General features: G+C 33.8%; 2 protein-coding genes across 2 annotated transcripts; both read left to right on the plus strand.

Moving 5' to 3' along the window:
* Positions 1-5285: 5285 nt before the first annotated feature.
* LOC104905072 (18.3 kDa class I heat shock protein) lies at positions 5286-6178 on the plus strand. Its single transcript, XM_010693516.3, has one exon. It carries the CDS (start codon positions 5467-5469, stop codon positions 5947-5949), a length of 483 nt encoding a protein of 160 aa, XP_010691818.1. The 5' UTR covers positions 5286-5466; the 3' UTR covers positions 5950-6178.
* A 2335-nt stretch (positions 6179-8513) lies between these two features.
* LOC104905063 (glucosidase 2 subunit beta) lies at positions 8514-16144 on the plus strand. The gene is made up of 16 exons (XM_010693510.4): positions 8514-8935; positions 9032-9151; positions 9856-9951; positions 10042-10281; positions 10942-11138; positions 11527-11592; positions 11764-11826; positions 12332-12692; positions 12818-12922; positions 13082-13183; positions 13288-13345; positions 14096-14164; positions 14881-14968; positions 15079-15140; positions 15443-15494; positions 15583-16144. Exons 1-16 carry the CDS (start codon positions 8827-8829, stop codon positions 15643-15645), a joined length of 1851 nt encoding a protein of 616 aa, XP_010691812.1. The 5' UTR covers positions 8514-8826; the 3' UTR covers positions 15646-16144.
* Positions 16145-25275: the final 9131 nt, after the last annotated feature.

The following is a 25275-nucleotide window of genomic DNA, read 5'->3' on the forward strand; positions in this document are numbered from 1 at the left end:
ATTGGCAGTAGCAGCTATGGAAGATTGGTACACATTTCAGATGGATGTGACCAATGCTTTCCTACATGGAGAACTTCATGAAAATGTCTACATGAAGCTCCCTCAAGGCTATACTCATGTAGGAAGCAGAATTTCTCTCAATGATCAACCAGAAAAGAGTTGCTCAAGTCATGTGTGCAAGTTAAAAAAATCTCTGTATGGGCTTAAACAAGCTCCAAGACAGTGGTTTTCAAAACTATCTGTCACTCTTATGGGGTTTGGGTTCACACAGTCTAAAGCTGATTATAGCCTGTTTACAAAAACTCAGCATAACACCATCACCTTGGTGTTGATATATGTGGATGATCTCCTGTTGGCAGGGAATGACTTACAAGCTCTTAATGGCTTGAAAGATATGCTGAGCACCTCCTTCAAAATGAAAGACCTAGGTAACTTGAGGTATTTCCTAGGCCTGGAAGTTCACAGATCATCATCTGGATTCTTTGTATCCCAAAAGAAATATACCACTGATCTATTGAAAGAATATGACATGATGTCAGCCAAACCTCTCCACCTTCCTATGGATCCAAACCTGAAACTAACTCATGATCAGGGTACTATTTTACCTTCACCTACACCATATCAGAGACTACTTGGGAAACTTATCTACCTCACAATTACAAGACCTGACATTGCTTTTTCTGTTCAGCTCTTGAGTCAACACATGCATCAACCCACAAATATACATATGCAGGCTGCAAAAAGACTATTGAGATACCTACTTGGCACTCAAACACAGGGTATACTCCTAGCTAGTACCTCAGCTGCACAACTCACTGCATACTGTGACAGTGATTGGGCAAGCTGTCCTATGTCTAGAAGATCTACGTCTGGTTTTTGCATCCTCCTTGGAGCATCTCCAATTTCTTGGAAAGCCAAGAAACAAAGCGTAGTTGCTAGGTCTACTGCTGAGGCAGAATACAGGTCAATGGATGTTACCATCTGTGAAGTGACATGGCTGCATACTCTCCTGAAAGACCTAGGCCTGAAAAATCTACCTCCCACTATTCTAAAGTGTGACAATCAGGCTGCTTTGGCAATAGCAGCCAATCCGGTATTACATGAAAGGACTAAACACCTTGAAGTTGATTGTCACTTCATCAGAGATAAAGTGCAATCTGGTCAAATTCTCACTGAACATGTGTCCTCTTCAGATCAATTGGCTGACATCCTTACCAAGATTCTCACAGTCAATCAACATCAGACTTTGCTGTCCAAGTTGGGAGCTTCATCTCCTCATTCACACCCAACTTGAGGGGGAGTATTAAGAAGGAAAAGAAGAATTAAGTAGAATTAAATAAGCAATTCTTATGTATGCTGAGGTGCAATGTTTTACTGCTGAGAATATCTTCTATCCCTATGAATATTCTCTGTATTACTTCAGTCTGTTAGCATGAGAATGAGTGCTCATTATGAGCTGCAGTCTTTTGTCTTGTAGTAATCAAGGTAATCAGGTAGTTTGTTTTTTCCTAGACTATATATATTGTACTGTTCTCCTAGCCGTTGTACAAGGGTAAATGAGCAATACAATACTCCTCTCATCAAGTCTTTTCTCTCCCTATATTTTATCATCTTTCTTTGCAGTCAGATACATTTGGTGATTAATCTGGGATCAATGAAGTTATTAGTAAATAACGTATTTCTTACCTAATACATAGTGCAAAAGCACAATTGCCTTACAACGTGGAGCTCATAGACTTTTCCGGCTCAAATTTTAGTGTCAAAGTCATAGAGAGTACACTGAAGCAATGAAATGAAAAGGGAATGGCAGAGTAAGGACACATGCTAACCCAAAAAAGAACGGAAACTACCTCTGTTAAGGACACAGTGACAAAGAAACTCACTTTGCCTACCCATTATATATTATATTAATCGTCGGACTCGGAGAGTTGACGTACGCGTCCTGCTTATTCCGCTCTTTCTCTTGAGCATTTTATCGAGCATATGGTGGGCGGTTACATACATAGGTTGGATAGGACACAGGAAACAGGATGTACTCATGTACCCAGTAAGGCCGTAAGTAAGGCGGCAAATGAGCGGCTACAGTAGCACCAAGTTGTAGCTGAAAGGGACCTTTGTTGTTTTATCTTCAGGACGGACAGCCCAATCCAACCTGGACAGAATTTAGAGCTACCGAGGTTACATCTCCTCCAAAATGTACCAACAGGCAACAACTAGGGTTGGCGTGAGTGGTTAGGTGAATCTCGCTCCTCAACCAGATCTCGAATTCGAGTCTTGGATATGGAAAAAAAAATTAGTTAGGAGGTACGATGTCCTTTGAGGTACCCATGTAAATTCCCATAGGATATTAGTCAACTTGTCAAATGCGGTGAGAAACTTCTCGTAGGACAAAAAAATCTCCAAAATGTAAAATGCTTGTATATTTTGGAGGCTGGAGCATAATTCAATTATACATTATGGTTAATCTCTCAAATGTTAAAGTAGCCAAGTACTGTAAATTACGTGTCAATAATAAAAGTAAAGAAATGGAAATTTTGGTGATTAAGATTTAAGATATCATGATTGTCTAGTCGAAACGTCAAATATCAATCTTGTTTATTTATTTTTTTTTTAAATAGAAAATTGCAATTGAATATCTGACTATATAACAAAATATAGTGACGTATAGTTATGAAAATATCACGAAATATACGAGAAATGTCTAAATCAAAACTATTCTAATCATTTTTTGTTCAAATCGATTTTTGATGTTATATTCAGCAAAAACAATAGTGTATTACAAAAGGTAATACATTTATTGAAATTAGTGCTTTTTTATTTTGGTTATGAAGAAAGTCCATCAATAAGCGGAAATCCTTTTTAGAAGGAAAGTCGGAGAGCTAACTAACTACTCTAACCTCCTATCTCAAAAGAAAGTAAATAAAACCTAACATATAACCTGATTTATATATCTTATCACAGTGATATTTTAGATTTCAATTTGCTACTTTACTGCTTAATTAAATGTACTACTTTCCTTCATTCTAAGTATAACACACCTTAAGAAAATAACAATACTCCTGTTATGGCCTTATGGGTGTTACTGTTACCCAAGTTCCACATCAGCTCATAGTAAAGTCGTTATGGGCTTAAGACGCTTATGTATTATCATCATCTTGGGGGCTCAAGGCCCACAGTTTGTAAATATATGTAAATGTCTTTGTACTATTGGGCCACATGTCTGTAATCACGTGAACCAAATGATATGTTTCTTGTCCTTCAAAGAAGCCAAGAAGGTCCAAGAGTCAATATAAATACCACATTTTTTAACATTTAAGGTATTTAAATCATGGGGTAATTACATAAAATTTTCACTTCATATTTATACAACAATGCATTAATCTTACCATCATTTATAGTAACTATTAACCAAATGAATCGTTAAGGTTAGCTTACGTGTTTTATATTACAACAATTCGAGAAGACACAATTACTTTTACTGTTGGAACATGCCTTAAATTATCTGGTACTAGGATTAATCAAGCACAAGAATCAATATAAACCTTGTAATTAACTCCTAACTCGATTATTCTGTAATATGTATTCTTTCTCCTAAACCTAATAAATCAGTTCTTCCTACTACATGGACATATCTAACATCTTCTTAATGAACTATTGTAAATTCTTGTGTTAATTATTCATTAATTATTTATTCTGTTAATTACTTATATCGCAACTATACCACACCATAACAATTCCTATTTGATTCATTTTTTGACAGGCTATTTAAAATTTAAACAAGTATTTTGGCACGGGCGATATCTCGGGTCAGTTACAATTATCAAATATATTATTATTCATAATTTCACAATTGATTCTATTAGCTTTCCGTAATATATTATTTAGTGCGAAATTGAAAAATGAACATTATGACATAATAAGTTGTTAAAAGAACACCTAAGCAATTGGGGATTATAATAACAATTTCAATGCAATTTGGGTAAGATAATGTTATTACTTATTATAGTACTTGATAAAAAAGTTGAAATGTGTGTTTTAAGACTCAAACCTATAACTTCTCATTTGATATGATAATGCACTAACCAACTACACTACGATACTCATGTTGGTCATTGTGAGTGAAAAAATTATCTAAAGACAAAATACTATATCTATTTTTTAAAACTTCAAATACACATTGGTAAATAATTCGGGACGTATCGTTCGAAACAATAGCTAGTTTCTAGCTCTATATATCGTATTCTATATGAAAAGAGGGGTAGGACACCAAAATATTAGAAACTCCATTTTATCCTCACTATATCTCTTTTCTAACTACTTACTTTAATTAAAAAATATAAAATAAATAATAGAAAAGAAACTACCTAATTAATTTAAAAAATAAAAAAAGCATTACAAAAAAAACAATCAACAATTTAAATATCCCTAATTTGTTAGATATAATTAACAATTAATTTAATTTTCTACATCTTCTAAAAAAAATTCTATATCTTTTTAAAAAAATTAATTTTATACGGATTTTCGCACGCATTGCGTACATTTCATATAAATGTATGGCCACCTAAGAGCATCCTTATTCATGATTGAGAATAAAGATCAAGTTGATGATCATGAAAAAAGTGTTCTTAATCACAATTGAAAAAAAGATTGTGAGGTGAATGAGAGTGATTGGGAGAAAAAAAATGCATGGGGTGAGTGAAATGGTGAATAAGATTGTAGGATTAAGATGCCAAATGTCACATTTTGACTGGATTTTAAAATATAGTAATTGTTATAAAATTTGCAACGATTTTTTTTTAGAAAATACAAAGTGAAAAAAAATAAAAAAAATACCAATAGCTCTATTTTAAAGAGCTCTATAAATAGAGACCCCTTTTGCTATATTTTGGATAAAAAAAAATTCCAGCTATCTATTAATTTTCTCTAATTTTGCTATTTTATATGAAATATCTTTCATTTTTACATTTCAAAAAAATAAAAAGTAAAAAATAAGAGAGAGAAAAGTAGTTGGAGGGGTCAAAAAGTAAGAGAGAAAGAGGAAAAATTAGTTGGGATGATTTTTGTTGTTGTTCATGATTAAGAGGATATATGGAAAAAGATTGTGAGATGTTATTTTTTAGAGAGAGAAAGTTAGAAAGAGAGTGGGATGATCTTTGTTTAAGATCATGAATAATGGTGCTCTAATGATCTAATAGGACATCCTTGAATGTTCTAGTAAATTCTAGACCAGTCGCGCTATCTCTCCCTCTTCTAAACTCTTCTGGCATGAGCATCCCCCACATTCTAACACGTCAAATCAAATAATCAATCATCCACTTTCAAGAAACCTCAAGAACTCTCCCTTTCCTCCTTTAAATACCATCTCTCCTCACCTTTCACTTCCCATCTCAAAACAATCACCAAAATCACCAGCAAAAAATTCCTAAATTCCTCACAAAAAACACAATCCAAAACAACCGACCAACAATGTCACTAATCCCAACCAACTGGTTCAACAATCGACGCAACAACAACATCTTCGACCCATTTTCCCTCGACATATGGGACTCTTTCAACGACTTCCCAACTTCTCTCTCCACCATTCCTCGTTCCGACACCGCAAAAGAAACCGTCGCATTTGCCAACGCACGAATTGACTGGAAAGAAACTCCTGAATCACATGTTTTTAAAGCTGATCTTCCTGGAGTTAAGAAAGAGGAAGTTAAAGTTGAGGTTGAAGATGGTAATGTTTTAAAGATTAGCGGGCAACGGGCAAGAGAGAAGGAGGAGAAAAATGATACTTGGCATCGTGTTGAGAGAAGTTCTGGGCAGTTTTCGAGGATGTTTAGGTTACCTGAGAATGCTAAGGTTGATCAAGTTAAAGCTTCTATGGAAAATGGTGTTCTTACTGTTACTGTTCCTAAGAGTGAGGCTCCTAAACCTCAGGTTAAATCTATTACTGTTTCTTAAGTTTAATTAGAAGAAGAATATGGTGTAATTTGGTGGATTTAAGTAGTGTTGTGAGTGATGAAATAAGGATGTTTTCAAGTGTTATGTTTTAATGTTGTATGGGCTTACTTTTACTCTGTTTTGGTAATGTAAGTAAGATGCTAGTATAACTATGTACTGTGATCCCTGTTGTTAGCTTTTGTAATATCGGCAATAGTAGTAATATATATTCGGAGTTAGTTTTTCTGAAGTGTGTTTGTCATGTTTCTTAAGATTTTTGGGTATCTTTGTTTGTTCAACTCCGTTGTTTTAATGCTCATAGACTAATGTTTTGATTTCGAACAATATTTCTGCTCCCTCGCAGTCCTTATTATATCATCACTGATAGATAATAGTAAACTTTGTCATGAATTTCAACTACATGGGGCCATTTCTAGTCTGCTCGTAGAAAGGTACAAAATTGTATCATCACTTGTTTCAATAATAGTTTTTTTTTTTTTTTTTTACGGTAATTTATGCAAATAGAATCTAAGAGGGATAGTAAAGATTTTTTGTTTATTTAAATAAATATTGTATGAGAAAAGATGATTTTAGGAGAGAATGGAGAATAATTGGTGGAAAAGCGTTAATTGTAATATTTTGGTTGAATAAACAAAGGAAAAAAAAATTCAATAAGTAAATAAATGATGAGACACGATTTTTCTAGGTAAATTACGGAAAAATGTGAAATTAAATATGAAAATGGGAATTATATTTTAAAACACCTAAAATTGAAATGGGAAATATATTTTGGAACGGAGGGTGTAGTAAACTTTGAAGTCTTGAATTATGTCATTATTGATAATAGTCAAATTTGAAGTTATTTTTGCATGACTGATAATGGTAAGGACGTTGGAGCAAATTTCGTGAAATGCATCCCAAGATTGTATCAAATTATCTGTATTGTCTCATAATTACTTAAAATCGTCTCAAAAAAAAGTTAAAATTACATATATTTTTTTTTATTCTTAAATCATCACCACCATCTCTTTCCTACCAAACTGCTACGATGCTATCACTACCACCCAGCTCCTACCAAGTTGCCACCACCCACCTTGGCCAGGTTGTCTCGACAACAAGGACGTTCCCCACTACTGCAGCTTTGGTTGCGCAAATCGGGTGAAATTTTTTTAAGCTATGGGAAAATGTCCACAATGGACGTTGCACCCATGGCTCGAACGTCTGGCCTGAATATTCATGCTATAAGCGAATGTCCGCGGTGGACATTTCACTCATGGCCTGCACGTTTGGGCCATGAGTGGAACATCCATCGGACGGTCTCCATGGTTCGAAAATTCAAGCCAGACTCTATAGGTGGAATGTCCACCACGGATTTTTGCGCATGGCCTAAACAAATTTCGCTTGGTATGTATGTGGATGGTGGTCGAGGTCACTGGAGGTAGGGGATGGCGGTGGAGGTTGCAGGTGACAGCGGAGAGGTAGGGGGTGATGGTTGGTGTGGAAAAGAAAAAAGGATAAAAGGTTTATAAAAATGAATTTGGGGTGATATTTAACAAATTCTTAAAGTCGTACTAGTAATTTAAGGCAATGTATGGAGTTTTAACAACGTGAGATTATTCCGAAACATTTTGAACCCCTTGGAAAGCTCTTGGGCACAAAAACATTGGTTTAGATTTAGCCGAAAGTAATATAAATATGGATGTTATAGTACACATGTTTTATGTTCACGGAGCATGAGAAACAAACTCTATGGAATGAAACTTACGAGCATAGAAGATCATTTGAAATAATATTTATGTTCAAAAATAAAGATATGGTGGTTTTGATAGACAATAATATGTTCAAAAATGAAGATATGGTGGTTTTGATAGACAATAATTTTAAGGTTTAGGTAAAATAAGCCACAAAATGTATTTAAGGGTTTGCAAAAGGTTTTCACTACTAAAGTGTTATATTAAGACATTCATAGTTTCTCAAAAAGATATATTTGTCGAGTTTAGAAAAAATTGTAAAATAGCAAATTTAGGAGGTTTATACACAGTTTTTGACATTTCAAGAGCTCGGAAAATATCCTATGAAATACTATTTTAGAATGGGACAATGTCAGTCATAACAAACTTCTACTATTTATTTAGGTTTGTCTCAAATTCAGTATGGCTACGGTGATGTGGAAGAAGGAGAAGGAGAAGGTTAGGTGAGGGAAGAGGAGAAACGAAGAAAAGCAAAGAATATATATATATAAAGTATAAAAATATTATAATTAAAGCATTCGTAAGATCCCCTAAAAAAAAACATTCGTATGATCCCCTAAAAAAAAAAAAGCATTCGTAAGAAATTATAGGACTTCAAATAGCAAAACATTGTTTTTCTTTTTTTTTGAGGGGAAGCAAAACATTGTTTTTTTTTTTTTGAGGGGAAGCAAAACATTGTTGTTATTTGGGATCCAATTAGGGTACTAAACGACCAACGATAAGAACCCAAAAAGGGTACAAATGGTCATGAACGTATTGGAGAATTTCGGCCCATGGTCCAAAATAAACTGAGCACAGAACAACGTCTAAAAATCCTACACTCGTCATTCTTACATCCTAAACGTCGTCGTTTTTACAAAACACCTCCCCTTTCTTGCTTTCACTTCCTCCCGAACTTCGCAGGTTCTGCAATTTCCCCACTCTTTCTCTCTCCTCTATTCATCTTCACCATTTTCAAAAATTCTGCAACTACTTTCACAATTCTCGATTTCTTCAGCTGAATATTTGTATTCGTACATCGAAAATTCATATTCATCCTAAGCTTACGCGTCAATTTTTTGATTCACAAAAACACTAACCAAAAAAGGCAAAGAAGATTATCGATTCAACAAGATTTTGAGTTGCCCAGTTTTTTGGGCGGTTAAAGATGAATTTGAAGCTGATTCAATTAATTTTGATTCTCATTTTTGTATCTCCTTCCATTGTTAGATCAAATTCTCTCTCCTCTAATCCTCTTCTCGGCATCTCTCCTGAAGGTTCTTTTACTTAATTTTTGTGTTTGATTCTTACTTAATTATGTATAATTATCATGATTTTTTTATTTATTTCCTTTTTTTTCGTTGATTGATCAGATGAGAAGTATTACAATACAGCTTCAGAATCTATGAAATGTAAAGATGGATCGAAGAAAATTAATCGAAGTCAGCTTAATGACGATTTCTGCGATTGCGCTGATGGTTCCGACGAACCAGGTAAAATTATCTTCATTTGTGTTTTTTCTTGCCCTAATATTGTTGTTGAATTCTTTGAGTTATGGCATTTATCCTAATTTGAGTAGTGAGTACAATTATTAGCTTGCTCGTATTATTGCTTTATATAATTGTAGTTGTCACATACTCGAATGTGCTACTTTGAGATGTTTAGAATAAGTTGTAATTTGCTAGAATGATTCTTAAAAATTTAATTGATCATGGTTGGATTTTCCATGGCCAAGGGTTGCTTTGGTGAAATTGTGTTAAACCCTTGGATGTGATGATTAGAACAATGTAACAACAATTTTCGGACGGATTTTAACTGTAATTATAACCAAAAGTGGTGGGAGTATTCAGGGGGCGATTGGTTCAAATTTAGGAATGGAAAGGGAATTGAATCAAGTAGAGGGGAAAAATGACAACAATGATTGTTACTTTTATTGGGTGTTTGGCTCGACAATGGAAAGGAATCACTTGTAAGAGAATGGAAAGAATTTTGTTACTCCTCTAATTTGGAGGGTAGCATTTTGGGAGTTTGCGTTACCCTTAAGTAAGGGTAATGGTTAACCCACTATTCAAACCAATCAAGGAGTAATGGATTCAGATGATTGAATCCGTTTCCAGGTCCTAAAAAAGCTCAACCAAACAAGGCCTTGTTATGTTTAGAGTTTAAATGTTGATGTGTACATGTATTGAATATGCAGGAACATCAGCATGCCCAAATGGAAGGTTTTACTGCCAGAATGCAGGGCATATACCCGTGGTTTTGTTCTCTTCAAGAGTGAATGATGGTATTTGTGGTAAGGATTTTGATTGTTGTATTCAATTTGATGTGTTATTTGTTTTTTTTGCTTTTTGAGCGAATAAAGACAGTTATTGTCTTAGTGTAGATTGTTGTGATGGGAGTGATGAGCATGATGGAAATGTGAAGTGTCACAATACTTGTTGGGAAGCTGGGAAAGCAGCTAGGGACAAGCTGAAGAAGAAAATTGCGACGTTTCAGGAGGGGGTTACCTTGCGGAGTAAGGAAGTTGAGCAAGGAAAGCTAGCATTTGCTAAAGATGAGGCTGAGTTATCTAAGCTCAAGAATGAGGAGAAAGTACTGAAGGGCCTAGTTCAACAGCTCAAGGGTATGGACCATCTTGCTTAATTCTTGTTTAGCATTTTCTAGTACTTCTTTTCGGTGCGTTTTTAGACCTTTAGTGGAGGATATCGTGTATGTTCCCGACCTTTAGAGTTAGTTAGCTTTGTTAAATAAGACCATCATGTCAACATACATACTTTTGCCAAACCAAAATATAGTGGTTGAAATAAAGTTACTTTTCCTGAATCGGATCTTAATTTCTTTGAAAAGTATTATAAATCCAAACGTATTAGCGCCTGTGTAAGTATCATCCTCTCAGTAAATTGCCTGAGTGTCATTTTCTGAGCAGTATGCTTGTACTGGAATATCTGATAAAGCTGTCAGCAACTCACACGCCAGGATTCCGTCCCCTATATAAAGGGTCATTGTTTTAGACACACGGTTTACACTCAAAGGCAACTGATTTTGTGTATTTCACACCATTATCTGAATAATTTATATTGCACACACAATTTTAAGTTTTAAGATTTTTTTGGTGCTTAATGAATTGAAATGCTGCTACCTGCTTAAATGTACTAGATCATCTTAAAGACGCTAATTAATGATGTCAACCGTCATGTTCATTTTTCGGAAATCCTTCGTTTCTCAAGAAAATTTTGGGGATTTCTTCTACAGTTATCTATATTTTGCATCTTCTGTCTTGTAGATCGCAAGGAACAGATTGAGAAAGCAGAGGAGAAGGAACGTTTAGAGAAGGAAAAGGAAGAAAAGCTCAAGGAGGCAGAAAACAAATCTGATCAGGAGAAGACAGAAGATGAAGTGAAGGCGGAAAGTACAAAGGAGAAGCATGATGATACTATACATGACGATGTCATAGGCAATCTTGATGACTCCTCAGAGCAGGTTTGACTGCCTTCTATCTTGCTCTACATATTATGACGTCCACTGACCACCATATTTTAGTTATTATCAGCTTTCGTGCTCCCCTGCTTTTGGTTGTTTAGTCATGTTTTTCTTTTCTGTATGGATGTATTCATCAGTATCGAGCTTCATAATGTGAATCTTCCAGAGCGGTTTATAACTAAGCTGTCTTTTTTTGGGGGGGGGGGGGGGAGGATGTACATGGTATTGTTTTTTCCTCTATTATGAAAAGTCCATCTAATAATTTTTGTGATCATTATATGATCTAGATAGTTACTGGAAGCTTGCAGTATTACTTTTAAATCCATCTTCCATTTTTTCTCACTTTAGTTTCTTAATATTAAAACTATGACAAATTTATTCCCTACAGGGTCTCGAAGATGCGGATTCCAAAATTGAGAAAGTTGAAGGGGCTTCTAATAATGCAGCCGAGCTGGTAAATTGCAATTTAATGGCTACAGCAATTACTCCCCTCCCACCCACCCCCCACCCCCTAGTGAAATTCTAATAATCAAGGGATAATAAATCAAAGTGGTAGTTTGAATTCTCTATACAAATCCCTTGTCTATTCTGCATTTTTCTGACACCTAAAATTTCTTATTTTAAGCTTGCAAAGGAGAACAGTGAAGAGCTCACCACTGCATCTGAGTCTTCTGACCAAGAAAAGGAGGTCTGTTTCTTAAACTCACCTCGTCTCTAATTTGTCTTTTTTAATATCTTATACTTCCTCTGTTTCTAAATAAGTGCAACACTTCTTGTTTTCACGTTTGCCAATGCATTATTTTAATCGTTAATATCTTCAATTATCAATAAGTAAAAATTATAAAAAGTTGATATTAAAAAAATTCACATTCAGACGAATCTAACAAGATCCACATGACTATGTTTTTCCTAAAATGTAAATCACCAAAGCTAATTAAAGTTTAAACTGTGAATAGTAAACACTATGCAAATGTTGCACTTATTTTGAAACGGAGGAAGTAACAAATTGTACTTATTTCAATGTCATTCTGTTGGTGAAGTTGGGCATTGACATTTTTGCCCGAAAAATGTTCAATCTAGTTGTTAGACCATGTAATTTGGTCCCAAGCCTTTTTCTTTTTATTCTCAATATACTACAAGTAAATGTTTCCTTGACAACAATTTTCTCATTTGGTTTGCTGCATGTTTTGCAGCATGAGACAGCTGGGTCGGAGAATACAGAAGGTTTGTCCAAGGAAGAATTGGGGCGTCTAGTTGCTTCTCGTTGGACGGGAGACAAAACCGATCACAATCCTGGAGATTCTGATGATGTGAAAGATATTGATCATGCGGAGGAGACATCTGATGTCAATAAAGACGTGAATGAGGATGATTATGATGATGCTTCAGAATTTGACGAGGAGGATGACCACAAATATGATGAAAATTATTCAGGTGACCGCAGTTATACTGATAATGATGGTGATGATCACATGGATGATGATTTTACTGCAGACGATCATGAGGATTCCAGTTCATACAAGTCAGACTCCGATGATGAATCAGGGCAGTCAGGCATGTGGTATCTGTCTTTAAATTGACCAGTCAGTTTGGTTTATATTCTTTGTTAGTATTACAGATTTACAGAAGACTTATGGCTCATTTAATGTTGTTTGCATGCAATCATGATTGTCTATCAGATGGAACAGCTTCGAGTAACCCATCTTGGCTGGAGAAAATACAAACTACTGTGAAAAACATCCTGCAAGCTGTTAATTTGTTTCAGACTCCAATGAACATATCAGGTGCATGCTGGAATGGTGTGCTTTATTTTTTCTTCTTTTGATAAAATTATTATAGCTAAAATATGTTGCTGGAGTGCAGAATTGTATAAGTAGAATCCCATTGGTAGGCAGAATCCCATTGAATGTTTTTCTGAAGTGATTGCTTTATGACATTTTTAGATGCTGCTCAAGTTCGAAAGGAATATGATGAATCGAGTGGCAAATTATCAAAAATACAATCAAGAATTTCAAGCTTATCTGGAAAATTAAAACATGACTTTGGTAAGTATATTTATTGGTACCTGTATTTACTCCTTTTTGGTCGGAGACTACTGATGATGCTGGGGGTTCTTTTAAAAAACTAAAAATCTTATGACTGTTTACAGGACCTGAAAAGGAGTTTTATTCACTCTATGATCGTTGTTTCGAGACCAAACAGAACAAGTAATTTCGTACTTTTTTCTTCTTTTCGTTAGATTTTTCAATTTGATACAAGTGAAAAATCAAATATCACTGTGATGCTAAATTTCTAATGTCCAATTCTACAAGCTTCTTGGAGTTCTGCATGAAAAACCTAGTAGGAAAGCCTGGTGAAAAATGCTGAAAACTTGCTAGCTGAAAGTTGATAAGTTAAGCTGATCATGTTAAACATGGTTGGTAGTTGGAAACTCTCCAATGTTTTTTAAAGATATTTTTATTTTATTGATATCAAATAGCTAGTTTGAGTACAAGTAAAATCAAAAGGTCAGTTACTCAGTTTGCTGAATTATATTTAAGTTAGGGAGGACTAGCTTATCATAGCAGCTAAATTACAGTTAGCTTGATTTTCGTACAGCATCTTGCCAAAGCCCCTTCAGAATCATTAGTTAGCTGAAACATTTCAGCTAGTTTGTGATCAACCTGTCAAATTTCCTTTTGTAAAATGTTCTGGTACCAACCTCTTGCACTACTCCAACCCTATACGTATAAGGGGGCTATAATAGCTTCATTTAACTGTGGATGAAGTGATGAAGAAAAATTAACGTGAACTAAAAGATTGGATTGTAAATTTGGACCTATTCCGATCTCAGGAATTTAGGGTAGAAGTTTTAAGTCCAGAATGAATTGCTACTTTCACCACCTCTGAACTAATGTAAAGTATGTTACAATTTACAGATCTACGGTTTTGTGATTTTCGCTGGTGTAATATTTCAGGTATGTCTACAAGGTCTGCCCATTTAAAAAGGCTACTCAGGAAGAGGGGCACATGACTACGCGTTTAGGGTAAGCACATTTCGCTCTCTCTTAGTCTATTTAACTGATGTATCATTGTTTTTGGCTCTACTTGAAGAAAGCATTTCGAGAATTATTTACTGTGAGAGCTCTGTAAATTTTGAGGACCAAGTCGTTAAATCTCTATTATATAAGGCAAGGCAAGTAGGCAACACATGGGAGACACCAAAAAATAGAAAAAAAAGAAGAAGGTTACTAGCTTTAATTAAACAAAAGAACAAGATAACTTTATCTCTATATTTCTATTATATAGATTTTATATGCTTTTGCACACACCGCGTGCATATGAGACTAGTAAGATAGGGGAGAGCTCTTTCACAGCTTAAAGAAACACAAAGCCAACAATGGGTTTTAACAGGAGTACATATTTATGAAACATGATCTTCATGTCCACATTCGGCATCCAGATATGATAGGACAGTCGGTACTTTTTTTTTTTTTTTGAAGGGATACAACAGTCGATACCTTTTTTTAATTGAATTTGGAAAAAGAAATTGTCTGATCCACACCGGCACACCCTCAAACTTTGAGTTAATCATGGAACTTCAATATATACTTGGTTCCTTGTAAAAAAATTTAACAAGGGTGTAGATACTATATTATCACTTTTGATTCATACTAGTGCTGCTTCTACTTGTCTATCAACAAACAATTGGTTTTGACGCCGAAATATGTTTTTTTTTTTGTTGACAATTTCAATAAACCAGGCAGTGGGAAAATTTTGAGGACTCCTACAAAGTCATGCACTTTTCAAATGGTGATAAATGCTGGAATGGACCTGATAGGAGTTTGAAGGTATAAAATCCCATTTAAATTATTTTATGGCATGATGACTCAAACTCTCGTGAGCTTTTATTTTAATTTTGAAGGTATTTGTCTTTAAACACTATCTTTGTCTTGTTTAGGTCAAGCTCAGATGTGGTGTGAAGAATGAGGTTACAGATGTAGATGAACCGAGCCGTTGCGAGTACTTCTTTGACCTCTCTCTCTCTCTCTCTCTCTCTCACACACACACACACACACACACACACTTCCACCCCCCTCCCAGGCATATGTATGTGCCTGCATGCTCACAGCCAGGTTAGAGACTGATAGGCTAATCCTGGATTCCCAGGGATTGGTGCTCCAACCCTGGGATGGAATGATCAAAGAGGATGAAGATACAGACAAAAAACTGTCGGATTGGGTGGAGTGGTGGAAACTGAAATAGAGAGATTTCATTATATAGTTAAGAAATTGGAAGTTTTTATTAACTCTATTTTATTGCAGGTATGTTGCTTTATTATCGACTCCAATCGTCTGTCTTGAAGAAAAACTCAAGGTAATTCTCTTCCCTTTTAATTTAGATCTATCTCATGCCTCATTGCTGTGACAAGCTATCTGATGCAAGTGGAGTTTATTACTTATAGGAGTTGCATGATAAGTTGGATGCATTGAACCGACAGCAACCGCCGAATCATGATGAGCTATAGTCCTACAGGATCGATGAAATTATCGTGAAAGATTGGTTATTACACTCCTGAGATGATTGAACCCCTCTCGCTCGAAGCTAACGAAGGGCCTGATACAGGTGTTTGATGTGTTTCTGAGCAGTTTTTGCAGCTACTAGTTCTTTAAAATAGATTTAGGCTCTCAGGTGCTTATGACCCACAGGACAGGACCAGCTAATTTTGATCCTGATATTGATAAGACAGTGTTTATTAGAACCATTGAGCACAGATGAAAGGATATCACAGCATAATCTATCGTAGTAGTCTGAAGATTTTGATCGTCAGGGTCAGCCATTTACATCATTAGAGAGCTGTAATGGATTGATTGTGGTCTTGGGAATATATACAGATGCCATAAATCTGACTGCAATATGTAGGAGCCGTGGGTTTTAGTTTAAAAGAATTGGTATATTGTGCCACAAATGAGAGCTTTTTTTTTTTTTTTAACTTCGCTCAAGTATGATTTCCATTGAAGGTGGTAGATTTTGAGTCTTTCGTGTTTTTTCGCTTGCTTATTCTGAAGTAAAATTACTTAAAACATGAATTTTTATTTTCCAAATAGTTGGTGTCGTTATAGGGATGTTGGAAGGGACAATAGAAGAGCAACGAGATCGAAATACGAGTGAGAGACAAATGAGTTCACATAAAAGTTTTAGCAATATGTTGTTTCTTTATCTTTGGTTTTGAGAAAATTATTACCCAATAAAGACAATCTTGAAATCCTTTTATTAAAGACCTAATATTTTGAAATACGAGTGAGAGACAAATGAGTTCACATAAAAGTTTTAGCAATATGTTTTGGTTTTGAGAAAATTATTACCCAATAAAGACAATCTTGAAATCCTTTTATTAAAGACCTAATATTTATGCCTATTAATCCATTAACCATGTCTAATCTCGCCTTGTGATTGACATATGTATTCAAGAGAGAAATTGGGGATCTTTTTTATAAGTGAGAATCGATCGCCATATGTTTGTAAGGGAATTCTCCCAATCTCAGAAAAAAGCAATGCAATACTTATGATGAATTTTGAGGTATGACTTGGCCAGCCCCTTATTATACCTTGATGTTTATGGGGGTACTTTTGGTTTAAAATCATTATTAGCATTATAATGTTCCCATACAGTTTGACATAATTGCTAGCAGGGCACGCCTTAGCTTGGTAGATACTAATTGGCTGCTTCATCATGGGACGATATTTGACATTTGCGTCTTTTGGTAAATTTACATGCAAAAGGTTGACTTATTTACCAGGTTAAGCAAGATCATCAAAAATACATTATTATGCTTAATTATAGACTAACTTGAGGGTCCCCTGAATCAAATCACTTATCATCGTTATAATTAAACCATCGAGAAGTATTCCAAGTGTATAATAATCAAAATATGTACTTTACTGTTTTATATTTTGGTCATTGGTTTTACATACCGAAAGTACTTTAATTTATTATAGGAGCGTTATAATAGGCTTCTGAAGGTCTTTGGATTCACAAATGTACCTTGTGTTTTAGAGTATATTTTTTTCGGCATAAACCAATTAAACTGAACTAAACTGAAATGAACTAGACTGAATTAAATTATAATTAATAGTAATAATAATAAATAAAATAGGAACTAAACTAAAAATAAGTTGGGGAGAACAGACTCTTAGTCAATTAATTAAAATATGAATAAGGGTATGTTCTCTTCGGCATAAAACAACTGAACTGAACTGAGTTAAATCATAACTAATACTAATAATAAATAAATTAGGAACCGAACCAATTGAAACTGAACTGATTGCAACTAAAAACAAGCTGAGGAGAACATACATTAAATAGACATTCATCTACCAAAATGAGTGTTAATTGGTAGTAACGAACAAAAAGGAAATATGCATGGTCGTATTATGATTTATGAGTAATAGAAATTTCACATGGTAGCCTTAATATTGTGAAAGTTACATACTTGCATCACAGCATATGGATAGTGTATGAGATTCCCATAAAGACTGGTAATAAGTGTGTCTCAACTCTCAATTAAGGTGGTGTTGGTTGGCTTTGATTAGCACTATCAAAATGTGTTGCAATTATAATTATATGTTGCAATAATGGAGTGGCAAAAGAATGGTGATATATAATGAATGTGAATATGTGATGGTAGAGCTCCTTGATTATTGACAATTGGTGGATTATACAAATAGTACTAATGCATATACTCTTTTAATTTAAGCTAAAGGGGTTGAAAAATATACCACAAGTATCAACACATTTTTATCGACTTTATTTAAATATATTGGATTTAGTGTTATTATCTCTTAAATTTTTATTAGACTTATTGAACTTATCTTTTTAGAATATAAGTCTAAATAAGGTGACGAGAATGATGTGAAACACATTTTGAGAGACATTTTGAAGCAATATTATAGGTCCCAAGAACCCAATAGCCATTTCAAGGTATCAATAATCAGGAAACTCGTTGATGAAAAATATTGTCAAGTCCAATAGCTCTAAAATAGTCCAAATTGAAGGCTTTTATACAAGCTTGAGTATAGGTTTGGAGCCCAAAAGACAAATCTTTTAGAAGCATACCAGTGCCATGGTAGGAACGTGGAAAATATAGAACTTCTGCACAATCGATATCAGTATAAGTATAGTCGTCACTAAATCTACTTGATATAAATGTGTCACATACTTTCTTTTACTCTCATTACTTTGTCAAGCTAATAATCCAAAAGACGACCTCTAAAATTGAGATTTTTTTTCCAAACATATATGAAGAAAATTATTGATTTAATTACCAATAGACCATTAGGCTAGACCAATTTATAGTTAAATAAAAATATATACATATATAAAAACTTCAAAGAGACTATTATAGGGGTAGAATGACTTTACAAGAAATTTATTGCAAAATTAAGGGCCTATTTTTCCAAGCTTATTTTCAATTCAGTTTAGTTCAGTTCAGTTCAGTTCAGGACAATACTCTTACTCTCTCATATCACTATTAATTTCATTCCAGTTCAATTCATTTCAGTTCAGTTGTTTTATGCCGAAGAAAACAGACTCTAAGTTTAAACTAATAAGAATAGAGAAAGCTAAGATTTAACATCATTCAAAAAGGTTTGTGACAATTTTTAGATCAATAAAAGAGATATACGCGCTTAATTTTGAGTTAAGGAAGAGAAGGAATGAGAAATTGCAGGATTGTTTATCACTTTATTGTTCAAGATATACTTGTTATTTGTTAATAAAAGTAGGAGTATAAAATTGGGGATTTTTTTATTTTTTTTTTTTAAAAAAAAGAGTTAGATATTTTCCAAGAGATAAGATAGGAAATTGTTTGATGAAACAATGAAAAGTAGTTGGAAAAAAGTTTTGCTACTATATGTTGATTTAAGCTGTGTTGGAAAGTGATGAATCCAATTGGATAATCTTTAGATGGTTGCACAGTTTTGACTCCAATTGTGAAACAACTCTACTTAAGCAACACGCCTAATCCAATTTGCCTTAAATCAACTTTATTTTATTCATTACTTAATTCATGTGGATGCAGATTTTTTTTTTGTTATAAGTAGTACTACTTTGCTTGGACTGCAAAATTCGGCCTATTATGTCATATCTTGTATCTTTTGCGCTGGACCTTATCTTACAATTAAAATGAATCGAGTACCCATATCATATGTGGACAATCATTCTCGCTTCACAGATATCAAAAGGACCAATAGAGAGGGGACAACACGTAATACTCTTGGTATAAAAATTATTAAACACGACGGTCTAATTTTAATATAAAAGTTGACTTAGTTATTAAATGGATTTTAAATTGATTCTCGAAAGAAATCAAACTAGTCACTATTAGACTAATTTTCTTTTTAATGTTTCAAAATTATTAAAAAAGATAGTCTAATTTTAATATCAAAGTAGACCTAGTCACTAAATAAATTAAACTAGTCATTGAAATAAATTAAATTAGTCACCATTGGGCCCATTCTCTTTTTAATATTAGACTTACCATTGGCTAATTTTAATTTAAAAGTAGGCGGTCTCTTCCAAAACAGACTCTTTAATATTAGGCTTATAATTGCTTAATTTTAATTTAAAAATATGCGTCTCTTACAAGACAAATTCCTCTTGATAATACTATTTCTTTTGACTATTATTAATCATATCATGTAAAATTGTAAACGCATATTTTGAGTAAAGATTTTGTTTGAGAGAGGAAGATAATTTCAACAATTTTTATTTTATTGTCTTTTTTATAAAAAAAAATAAGATGAAGATTCGTTGCAAGGGTTAGAAATAATAATAATCATAACCCTGCAGATAAAAAGGCTTCCAACTAACTAGGTCAACTATGATTTTTTTAGGTGTGTCGTCTTTATTTTATTCGTTATATCATGTTCATTTTAGTTGATTTTTATGACACAAACCTTATTTTTGCTTATTTAAATTTATTTTTATTAAACTGGACTTATCTTTATTCATCTCTAGTATTTTTTTTATACTTCCTCCGTCTCCTAATAAGTGAAACACTTCTCTAAAAAAACTCTCACATAAAAGAGAGAAGTGTTTAACTTATTATGGGACGGACGAAGTATATAACTTGATGAAATTTACTAGAATGAACTAATTTTTGTATAATATTATATCACGTTAAGATGAACTGAATAGTACTATTATTAACTTACTTATTACGTCTAAATTAGTCTAAATTTAATTTATTATAATGAATTTTAGTTGTAAAGTAAATTTGGATAGTGTTGTGATGGACGCAATAATGTAATGAATAGTTAAAGAACAATCGACACAAGAATTAACGTGGTTCACTAACAATATGTTAGCTACAAACGCCTACATTCACATGTAGAGGATAAATGTTTTTCTTTTCTTTAAGATAAAGAGTACAAGTAACATAATATAGAGGTACAAGTTACTTATGAGGTTTATGTAGTACCTTACTAATTAACCTAAACAGATCGATATCAACATTGAACTAAAACAGACTCAATATTACTAAATAACATATGCCGAAAAGTTTTGAATGCTTGGTTAGTTATAACACCAGATAATTGAAGACATACGTCAATCCGTCTCTCCTAGTCCTAATTAGCCCTTACTTTTTTGTAGGGTTAACTTATTGAGTTAAAGGAAAATAATACGTCCTCCATTTCGTTTTAAATGCAACAAAAAAGTATTTTTTGTGAGATATAAAATATTTATTTGTTGCATTTAAAACGAAACGGAGTAAGTATGATCATATAGAAGTACCCTACAATGGGCGAGGATAAACCAAGTTGAAGCAAATTTCTATTCAATGAACAAGAAAATGAGACGAGGAAGCAGAGGAGACTATAGAACCTTTAAATAGACTGTATCGGATCTTCAGCCGGACTTAGGATTTTAATTTCTTAGAGGTCTTTGCTTGAAAAATAAAAGTCACCCCAATATTTAAGGGGAAAAAAAACTTGTTTTGAGAGAAATCAGTCTAGTTAAGGGTCTGTTCTCCTCAGCTTATTTTCAGTTCAGTTCAATTCAGTTCAGTTCAGTTCAGTTCAGTTCAGTTCAGTTCAGTTCAGCTCTTGACAATACTTTTACTCTCACATATCACTATTCATTTCAGTTCAGTTCAATTCAGTTCAGATCAATTTAGTTCAATTCAGTTCAGCTGTTTTATGCCGAAGAGATTAGGCCCTAAGTTTAATAAGGATTATCCACGTTTGATTAAGGTGAAAGGTATCTTAACTTGTTACAATTAGTCTGGATCTATATGAATTTGTCTAAATTTGTTACTATAACTTTGAAACTCATATGGATTAATTATGTTACCTTATTTTCGGCAAGTCAAATTAAGTTCAACATAACATTACTTTACCCTAAAAAGAGATCCAACTTTCATCTATAAATGACAGTCAAACTCACTTTACAAAGTTAGCACTTCTACTAGTACAATTTTAGTTGAGAATTTGCTGAGATGTTTTTACAAACTTGAAGCCAAAAATATGGGTAAGAGAACTGCACACTTTGCTTACCTTTTTTTATTATTATTGTTACGAAAGATAATTGATCCAAAAACAACCCCTACTAGGCTACTAGCATACAGGGCATACCAGCTTAAAAGCTAAGTACAAGGTTAAACAATCCAAAATTAAATGTCTATATTATTGAAATGAGGATTCGAACCCGACATAATGTTCTAAAATTCGAGATAGTACTTCACCGAGTTACCACCTCTCCCCAACATACTTCGCTTACTTAACAAGAAGAAAATCTCTCGATTAGTTTTTTGGCAAAGCAAAATGACATGCAGCAACAAGGAGATGCATAACTTGTTTGGAAAATTAAGACAACTTGCTGACCAGATTGGGTGCATGAAGCACACGTAATTGACGGCTAGATATGAGCATAAATTAGAGACCAATTATATGATTTCCGTTAACTAACCTCACACGAAAAGAATCTTCAAGCATCATTATTGATGTAACCTTACCATGTGCACTATAACTTAAGAGACTAGAGGAGTAGAGGAACTACTATTTCATAAAATTAGTGGTAATTATTGATGAAAGTGTTGACGCGTAAAAGTGAAGTTATTCAACTAGAGCTAATTTTAAGAATTTAGAAGACGTTATATATTTCATTTCATGCATATGTTATTATTATAAATACACATTGGTTGTCATATTTTTTTTATCCATGAGTTACGAATATAGTATAAAGTAAAAAGAAAAAGAAGGAAGGATTTGAATATTGGTTGTCATATAAAAGATGTCTTGGCCTATTGTTTAAAATTTGTGGTCAAAGTTTGTAACACATTAAGGACCTATTCGGCAACAGCTTTTGCATTAGCTTTTAGTGTTTTGACTAAATCAAAACACTAAGGCTATTTTCAGTTCACCTTATTTTTGCTTATTTCAGATCTAATCAGATCAGATCAGATCAGATCAGAAAAAATAAGTTCAGACCAGATCTGTCAGTTTGTAAACTCATTTTTACTATAAAATATCTTTCATTACATATTAGTAAAAATTATAATAATTGAATATTAATAAAGTACTCATTGAGACGAATCAAACAAGACCCCACATGACTATGTTTTTTCTTTTATATTGAGAGAAATCTAAAAGATAAGATCTTGTAATCAGATCAGTTCAGAAAAAATAAGTTCAGATCAGATCAGAAAAAATAAGTTCAGATCAGATCAGATAAGTTCAGATCAGAAAATTTCAGGTGAACTAAACATAGCCTAATTGAGTGTTTGGTATAGTAGAGGTTGGAGTAGCTGTTGGAGTTTCAAATAGCTTTTGGATAGCTTTTCCCAAACGTTATATTTTATAGCGTTCAGTTTCTGTAAGTAGCTTTTTACTTTTTTTATTTTTTTCCAAAGGAAAAAACTTCCAATTTAAGGATACAAATTTGGAATTAATAGAATATCATATATTCAGGATAAAATTTTGGGATTAACAGAAAAAAAAAAAATCCCACTTTTTAAGAATAAAAAATCTCACTTTCTCATTTTTATCAAAGATAATTTTTTATCAATTAAGGGTCTGTTCTCTTCGGCATAAAACAGCTGAATTGAACTGAACTGAACTGAATTGAACTGAACTGAACTGAAATGAATAGTGATATGTGAGAGTAAAAGTATTGTCAAGAGCTGAACTGGTCTAAACTGAATTTAACTGAACTGAATTGAACTGAACTGAACTGAACTGAAAATAAGTTGGGGAGAACATACCCTAACTCTCTTGTATTCGTTCTGCTTATATTTTTCAATGTTGATTAGTATACTAATATGGCTGCTAGATACGTAGATGGTTTGGTGCTTTATATTCTCATTAATATTTTTATATTATTCATGGTTATGTTAGATACGTAGATGACTTCATCTAATAACAAAGAAGGGACGCACAAATTATTTAAGTGGACTGATGAGGACACTGTCATCCTAGTATGAACTATATAGTAATTAATCATATAATTATAATTAATATTATAATTAAAAAATATGTTATTTTTATCATATATAAGCATAACAACTACTTTTACCGAACACTTATATTGTAAACAACTACTTTCACAGCTAAGAGCTAACAGCTACTAGCCGACAGCTAACAACTACCCGAACAACTGAAAGTTACTCCAACAGCCAACAGCTACCTAACAACTAACAGGCCCTAACTCTTAAAATGCATGTTGTATATTTTTTTGGAGCGATCAAGTATATCGCTTGACATACCTATGAAGATTCTCTCATTTCTTTTTATTAGAGGTGATCATTTTGGCCCGGCCCGTTTTTGGGTCGGATTTTGGGCATAATTTTTCGGCCCGCGAGCCGGACCCCCCGTATTTTTTTTTGGCTTTGGACAAGCCAAAAACGACTTTTTAGTCTAATTTTTTGCCTGCAAAAGCCCGCTAATTTAGGCCCGAAATAGCGGGCTTTGGATACAAAAATTCGACGCGAATTTAGGCCCGGCCCGACTAATGGTCAAAATTTTTTGGCCGCGGCCCAGCCCGAACCCGACTCGACCCATGATCACCTCTACTTTTTATCCATATTGACCAATCAACCAGAATACCACAAAGAAAAAAGAAAAATCATATATCCTTAAAGAAATAAGAGAGTTTCATTGAACACCCAACAAGAAGTATATACGCACTTCCTATGAAAAAACATAAATGACTTTTTTTTTCTTTTTTAGAAGTAAGGAGAAGTATTCCGATCGAAGTTTAATCTTCATTCCATGATTATTTAGTTTAGTATTATTTGCGGGTCGAAAACTTGAAAATAGGAAGAAAAATTAAAGACATGGAGGATTTGACCTTGTGACCTTTAAGATTACAAGATGAATCACCAATCAATTATTATCAAACAAGCTTGATAATTATACACCTAATTAACCTTCCCCTCAAAAAAAAAATTAACCTTTTTTTAACAAAGTTACGTTGTTTTTTTTTTTTGATCAATTTATTCTATTTCATTCATCCTTTCAATATCAGTACATTTCAAAAACAAAACCCTATGCCAAGATCACATATCGCAGAAAAGATTACAACCACATTACCACATTTGAGAATCTAGCTAAACCTTTGAGGGAGAGAGTGATGTCGACATTCTCTTCGCACCCTCTAATGAAATCCAGATGAACTACCAATCCTCTTTTGTGGACTGAGCGGATAAAGTTCAGGATAAAAGAGAGGTTGGGAAGGCCTCCCATGGAGGAAGTGCACCATTGCTGAGCTTGCCATGATGATGTTAATATCCTGATGGGCTGAGACTTACATACGTCATGACTAAGAGAAATTTGAACTGCTCTATGGATGGCAGTTACCACTGCAGAGTTGTGAGGAAGAAGAGGACAGGGGGATGAGAATAAGCACAGAATTTCGTGATCACCTCTAAGAAGATATCCTCCAATTAATCCATTTTGCTCCAGGGAGGAAGCTCCTACCACCCATTTCAGGCTATTATGAGAGAGAACCGATCTGAGAGATGGTCTGAAAATTTCCATCTTCCAGAGGAGGCATTTCGGGCTTCTCAAAACCTCATCTACTGAGTAGGGAAACAACTCTTTCCATGCCTTCATCCACCAACAAAGACGGGTTAGGATCAGGATTTGAAGGTCTTTGGGT

Source organism: Beta vulgaris, chromosome 2, assembly GCF_026745355.1.
Source record: "Beta vulgaris subsp. vulgaris cultivar EL10 chromosome 2, EL10.2, whole genome shotgun sequence".
In the NCBI taxonomy this organism is placed as follows: Eukaryota; Viridiplantae; Streptophyta; class Magnoliopsida; order Caryophyllales; family Amaranthaceae; genus Beta; species Beta vulgaris.

What these genes read in the sequence shown, in the direction of transcription:
- LOC104905072 (XM_010693516.3), top strand. Translation starts at nt 5,467, where the DNA reads ATGTCACTAATCCCAACCAACTGGTTCAACAATCGACGCAACAACAAC.
- LOC104905063 (XM_010693510.4), top strand. Translation starts at nt 8,827, where the DNA reads ATGAATTTGAAGCTGATTCAATTAATTTTGATTCTCATTTTTGTATCT. An exon ending in AAAATTAAAACATGACTTTG is followed by an intron (nt 13,184 to 13,287) that starts GTAAGTATATTT and finishes GACTGTTTACAG; the next exon opens with GACCTGAAAAGGAGTTTTAT. An exon ending in GACCTGATAGGAGTTTGAAG is followed by an intron (nt 14,969 to 15,078) that starts GTATAAAATCCC and finishes TGTCTTGTTTAG; the next exon opens with GTCAAGCTCAGATGTGGTGT.